General features: G+C 47.5%; 1 protein-coding gene across 1 annotated transcript; it reads right to left on the bottom strand.

The window, feature by feature from the left end:
• Positions 1 to 1,288: 1,288 nt before the first annotated feature.
• On the bottom strand, positions 1,289 to 5,487 carry LOC118081360 (uncharacterized). Its single transcript, XM_035107848.3, has 4 exons — positions 5,291 to 5,487; positions 4,637 to 4,777; positions 3,892 to 4,009; positions 1,289 to 3,159 (listed from the first exon to the last, which is right to left on the bottom strand). The coding sequence occupies exon 4, from the start codon at positions 2,941 to 2,943 to the stop codon at positions 2,068 to 2,070; it is 876 nt and encodes a 291-aa protein (XP_034963739.1). The 5' UTR covers positions 2,944 to 3,159; positions 3,892 to 4,009; positions 4,637 to 4,777; positions 5,291 to 5,487; the 3' UTR covers positions 1,289 to 2,067.
• Positions 5,488 to 5,796: the final 309 nt, after the last annotated feature.

Raw genomic sequence — 5,796 nt, forward strand, 5'->3', positions numbered from 1 at the left:
GAATGTGATATAATTGGTTTTAATTGGAAAACTAATAAAAATATATTTAAAAAACAAAAATGTGACGATCCTCCCTTCTCTATTACTAACAGTGTGCTGAAGGAATTCAGTTATTGTTCAAACAACCCACTATTCCTTCTTTCTCCCAAATAAACTCCCTGTTTTTATATGGGTTTGCTAGTACATAGAGTACAGTTCCAGCTTTCCAAATAACGTGGCTCTGTATCCTTAAAAACTCCAGGCAAATTTTACAGGAACAGTCTTGTGCCCTCAGTAAGGTTTCCCTCTCAACTCAGGTTCACCTCAGCAGCGGTTGCCTTAGCACTTTAGCCACTGCAAGGCACTCTTTTCCCTCCACTTGCCTCCTCTGTGCGTGACTTTGAGATGCAAACTATCCACCTGCTCCTCAGGCTTAGTTTTATCTCCCCTCTTCAGTCACCACCCTTTTGAGTTTAGATACGTTGCTGGAATAAGGAGGAACATCCAATTTGACACAACATAGATGAAAGCTTTATTTAACTGGAGAACATGTATATTTCTTTATGGTTTCATTTGTTTAAACTCTTAGTTCATCATCTTCTTTTCATATAACACAGATTTCTTAATACAGCTCCTGCATCCCTCTCTGACACTCTACTCTCCAACTGCCAACTGCCAACTGCCATTTAGAATCCCCTCAAGCTCCGCCTCCCAAGGAACACCTGCCTAGAATGGGAGTGAGAGATTAACCCATGATGAACTGGAATCATCATCAGGCACTATTCCGCCACATAGACACGTGTCGTTTTCCTAGTGAGGCTTCGGTCCGCCCAAGGGTCAAAGGGGGACAGACGAGGCCTGCATTTCTAGAAAGGTCTCTGGAAAGAAGGAATTCTGGCGCTTCCTGATCTGCCAGCTCCTCTGGGGGGGGGGGGAGCAGAAACAGCCCTTTGTCTCTCCCACCCAGAGAGGAATCTGGTGAGTATCTTTTCCAGGCAGTGGGGAGGCAAGAGTGCCATGGAGGATTGGTGGGAAATGCAGCAGAGAATATGCGCTTTGGGGAGGGAGGTCGCCCCACGTGGGGACCCTCCAACCTCAAAGGGTGGCCAGTGGGACAAGAAGAGGCAGGGAGGCAGCTGTTGATAGAGGGCAGCTGAGTAGGACAGAAAGGATCGCCCCCCCTTTCCCAGCCTTGGATTGAGGGCTCCCCGCAGATGAAATGTCTAAAATAAAATCCCAGCCAAGGCTATCTGGAAAATGTATTGTCTATATGAGTCCTAAGAAATGGAAGACCACAAAAACAAACAAAAACATTTGGAAGTATTTTATTGGACAGATTAGAAAAAGAGGAAGCACAGTTTCATTTTGCCACCTGGTTCTTTTTCATCACTTACACATTCTACCAACAAACTACAAGAACATGTATCAAAAGAAGTGACAGAAATATGGGCAACGTGAAAAGCAGACGGCTCTTAACCAAAACCATCTATTGCAGGCACCCCCAAACTTCGGCCCTCCAGATGTGTTGGACTACAATTCCCATCATCCCTGACCACTGGTCCTGTTAGCTAGGGATCATGAGAGTTGTAGGCCAAAGCATCTGGAGGGCCGCAGTTTGGGGATGCCTGATCTATTGTTTTCTCTCCATGATACCCTTGCACTCCCCCTTGGCACCCCGAATAAATAAAATAGACACTTTTTTTTTTTGAAAATTCAATGCAATGAACATTTTGATGGAAATTTAAGGGATGGGCCCTGACTGAAACTCCAACCGCAATCCAGGTTTCTAAGATCATTAGCCTGCATTGTGCTTGACCCGAAGCTTTCCCCACATTCCAGGCATTAAAATGCTTCCTAAATTTACTATTCTGTCACATTTAGTAAAGATGGTTCTCTGACGAGCTCATTCCGCACTCCAGACATTTAAACAGCATATCTCCTGGGTGAATTCTTTGATGGGAAGGAAGGTCTCCGCTTCAACGGAAGCTCTTTCCACACCCCAGACATTTAAGCATTTCTCTCCAGCGTGAATTCTTTTGTGCTTCTCAAGGTTTGTGCCCCTACCATAGCTGCCAAGTTATCCCTTTTTTAAAGGGATTTTCCCTTATGCTGAATAGGCTTCCTCGCGGGAAAAGGGAAAACTTGGCAGCTATGGCCCCTACTGAAGCTCTTGCCACACTTGGGGCATTTATACGGCATCCCCTCTCTGTGGATTCTCTGATGTGAAGTAAGGCTCGTGCTCACAGTAAAGGTCTTGCCGCACTCCAGGCATTTATAGGGTTTCTCCCCTGTGTGGATCCTCTCATGCTTAATAAGGTTTGTGCTCTGACTGAAGCTTTTCCCACACTCTGGGCATTTGTACGGCCTCTCCTTTGTGTGGATTTTTTGATGTGAAGTAAGGTTTTTTCTCCAGCTGAAGCTCTTTCCGCACTCCAGACATTCGTAGGGCTTCTCTCCCGTGTGGATTTTGTCATGTTTCGTAAGGGCCGTGCTCTGACTGAAACACATCCCACACTCCAGGCATTTAAATGGCTTTTCGCCCGTGTGTATTCTCTGATGGGAAATGAGGTCTGAGCTTTGACTGAAGCTCTTGCCGCACTCCAGGCATTTGAAAGGCTTCTTCCCCGTGTGGATTCTCCCGTGCTTGGTAAGGTTTGTGTTGTGACTGAAGGCCTTGCCACACTCCAAACACTGATAGGGCTTTTCCCCGGTGTGAATTATTTGATGGGAAATCAGGTTTGAGCTCTGACTAAAGTGCTTCCCACACTCCAGGCATTTAAACGGTTTCTCCCCTGTGTGAGTTCTTAGATGTTTAGTAAGGTTTGTGCTTCGACTGAAGCTCTTCCCACATTCCAGGCATTTATGATTTTTCTCTCTCCCATGAATTGTCTGGTGTGAAGCTTGGTGTTTGCTTTGACTAAAGTCCTTTCCAAACTCCTGACCTTTAACTTTTCTCTCTCCCATGTGGATTATCTGATGAGAGATGAGGTTTGCGCTGCGACTGAAGGGGTTTCTCCTCTGTGTGCGCTCTTTGGACAGAGATTTCACAGACGTCTACTTGGTGTCCACCCTGCCTCCACATTTCTTGATCCCCAAAGGTCTCTTCTTCCACTTCATTATTGACTGGTTCCAAGGACACCCCAACTCGCTCTCCATAATCCTCGCTGCCCCGCCCAGTTGCTGCAGAGGGGAAAGAGAGAATCTTGATTAGAGTTGGAAGGAACCTCCAAAGGTCATTCAGTCCAACCCTTTGCTCAATGCAGGAGCCACAATGCAGGACGCTACTACGCTATCCCTGATAGGGGACCATCCTCTGCTTTCAAGCCTATTATTACTATTATTATTATTATCTTATAACCCACCCATCTGTTGATGGTTTCAGTTACTTTCTGCCCCAAATCTTTCAATATAGGACAGGCACCCCCAAACTGCGGCCCTCCAGATGTTTTGGCCTACAACCAATGGCCTACAACCATGATCCCTAGCTAACAGGACCAGTGGTCAGGGATGATGGGAATTGTAGTCCAAAACATCTGGAGGGCCAAAGCTTGGGGATGCCTGATATAGGACAATGAAAAAACATATGTTTTAGAGAAGCATTATCCCTATTGCATCTCCAACAGTTAGATACCTTAGATGGCCCTTTTTAAAACAAAAAACAATAATAAAACTTGAAAGCCTCGTTATCTCCTTCACTTGGCAGAACAACTGCATTCTCCCCAATCGTGATTCCCAGGTATTCAGAAGCACACTGCCTCAGACACTGGAGACAGAACATAGCCATGATGACTAGCAGCCATTAGAGATGGCTAGTCCATAATTTGGCTTAGGGGCGTATGAAAACCCTTGCTGGCTTTCACAGAGCCCAACCAGATGGTGGCTCTGAAAAAGCCCACAAGCAGCTGTTCTTACCTAGAGAAGCTACGTTCTCCTCCATGACTTCCTTGCACAAGGCTCTGTGGCCTGGATCCAGCAACGCCCGCTCCTCCTCAGGGAAACACACAGCTGCTGCCTCAAAGATCACCAGACCCTAAAAGAAAGAAAGAAAAATCTCTCCTAGTATTTTCCTACAGGGCCGAAAAACTTACACACAGAGTCATCGTGCCAAATAATCCTCAAGGTTTGGTAATAAGAGTGGGACACCCTGGGCTGCAGGAAATACTAGGTCTTACTGCTGCCAGCACTTGGGCTGCAGCATGAGGTGGGAGGGGACGCGGGTGGCACTGTGGTCTAAACCACTGAGCCTCTTAGGCTTGATGATCCAGAAGGTCGGCAGTTCGAATCCCTGCAACAGAGTGAGCTCCCGTTGCTCTGTCCCAGTTCCTGCCAGCATAGCAGTTTGAAAGCACACCAGTGCAAGTAGATAAATAGGTACCGCTGCAGCGGGAAGGTAAACGGCGTTTCCATGCGCTCTGGCTTCCCCCAGTGTCCCATTGCGCCAGAAGCGGTTTAGTCCTGCTGTCCACATGACCCGGAAAGCTGTCTGTGGACAAACGCCGGCTCCCTCGGCCTGAAAGTGAGATGAATGCCACAACCCCATAGTCACCTTTGACTGGACTTAACCATCCAGGGGTCCTTTACCTTTTACCTTTTTTTTACCTTGTACCCGTTTGCTTTTGGAAGAAACCAACACTTTGCTTAAGGCCCAGTTACTTACCTGCTGCTGGAATCCACAGGAGAGATATGAGCACTGCCGGGCTCATGTTAAGGTTGTCCGCCTGTAACAAACCCTAAACAAACCCGGCAGGGAGAATCTGCAGGAACATCACTGGTTGTCCTCTGAGTTGTTGAGGTTCACCTGACAACAAGAAGAAATGGCGTCTTGAGTATCATCAGCCCGAGATTCAGCGGGTTCCTTCTTCCTCAGCCTTTGAACACCTGCTGAAAACCTTTATATGCTGCCAATCCTATGCAGGAAATTATGAAAATTTAATGGTTAGTTGTTTTGGCATCCATCTGTCTTGAGAAACAATGGAGCTCGCCTCTGGGGGTGAAGTCAAACAACTGCGTTAGCAGAACCAAAGCGACCTCCTTGGAGCACATGCCAGGGCAGTGTGTCTGGAGGTCCTGGGCTGCCCAGTTGGCAAGACACCCCCCTTGGCCTCGCTGATGGGGGTCCAAAGGAAAGCAGAGCAAGACGTTTGGTACTAGCTTGGCTGCAGGAGTTTCCGGAAGGAGGCGTACAAGGCAAGGTGCCATCTAACTGTCTTAGGGACTCCACTCCGGATTTGTGTAGGGTTTGCTCTTCTTCCCTTGCAATACCCCCAAATCCCTACATTTCTGGAGGAGAAGCTCCCTTTCGCCCCTCTACCTCAAATGGTCCGATAAGGCGCGCCCAGCTGTTCATCTCCCTTCTCCCCAACTTCACAAACTGGGCAGGATATTCAGAGCTCACGCCTATTCAGGTTCCTATTTGAACGCAGCCGGGGGGTGCGGGGCTCCTGCTTCCTTCCATTGGCAACCGGAAATCTCCCTCTCCCCCCTCTTTCTCCTCACCTACGTTCACTTATCCCTGTGGAGGGATGGGGTTGGTCACTTCTGGCGCCGCCCCCGTCCCTGTGGAATGGTCAGCCAATAGATATTCAGCGGGCGTCTTCTCCATTAACCTTTAAATGCCCGCAAAAACTTTGTTGTGTAGCGAAGCCTATGCAGGCAATTAAAAAGATTCTTCTGTAATACCGGTAGTTGGGCTCACTCCTCCGTTGTCTCCCGAGACAGGCCGGTGCCAATCAATCAATATAGTTGATCTCTGTGTTTTTTTAATGGATTTGCGAATGTATGATTGTTGAAAGTTAGTCCTTTTTTAAATGTTTTTTA

This window comes from Zootoca vivipara, chromosome 2, assembly GCF_965207765.1.
Source record: "Zootoca vivipara chromosome 2, rZooViv2.hap1.1, whole genome shotgun sequence".
In the NCBI taxonomy this organism is placed as follows: Eukaryota; Metazoa; Chordata; class Lepidosauria; order Squamata; family Lacertidae; genus Zootoca; species Zootoca vivipara.

What these genes read in the sequence shown, in the direction of transcription:
- LOC118081360 (XM_035107848.3), bottom strand. Translation starts at nt 2,943, where the DNA reads ATGGGAGAGAGAAAAGTTAAAGGTCAGGAGTTTGGAAAGGACTTTAGT.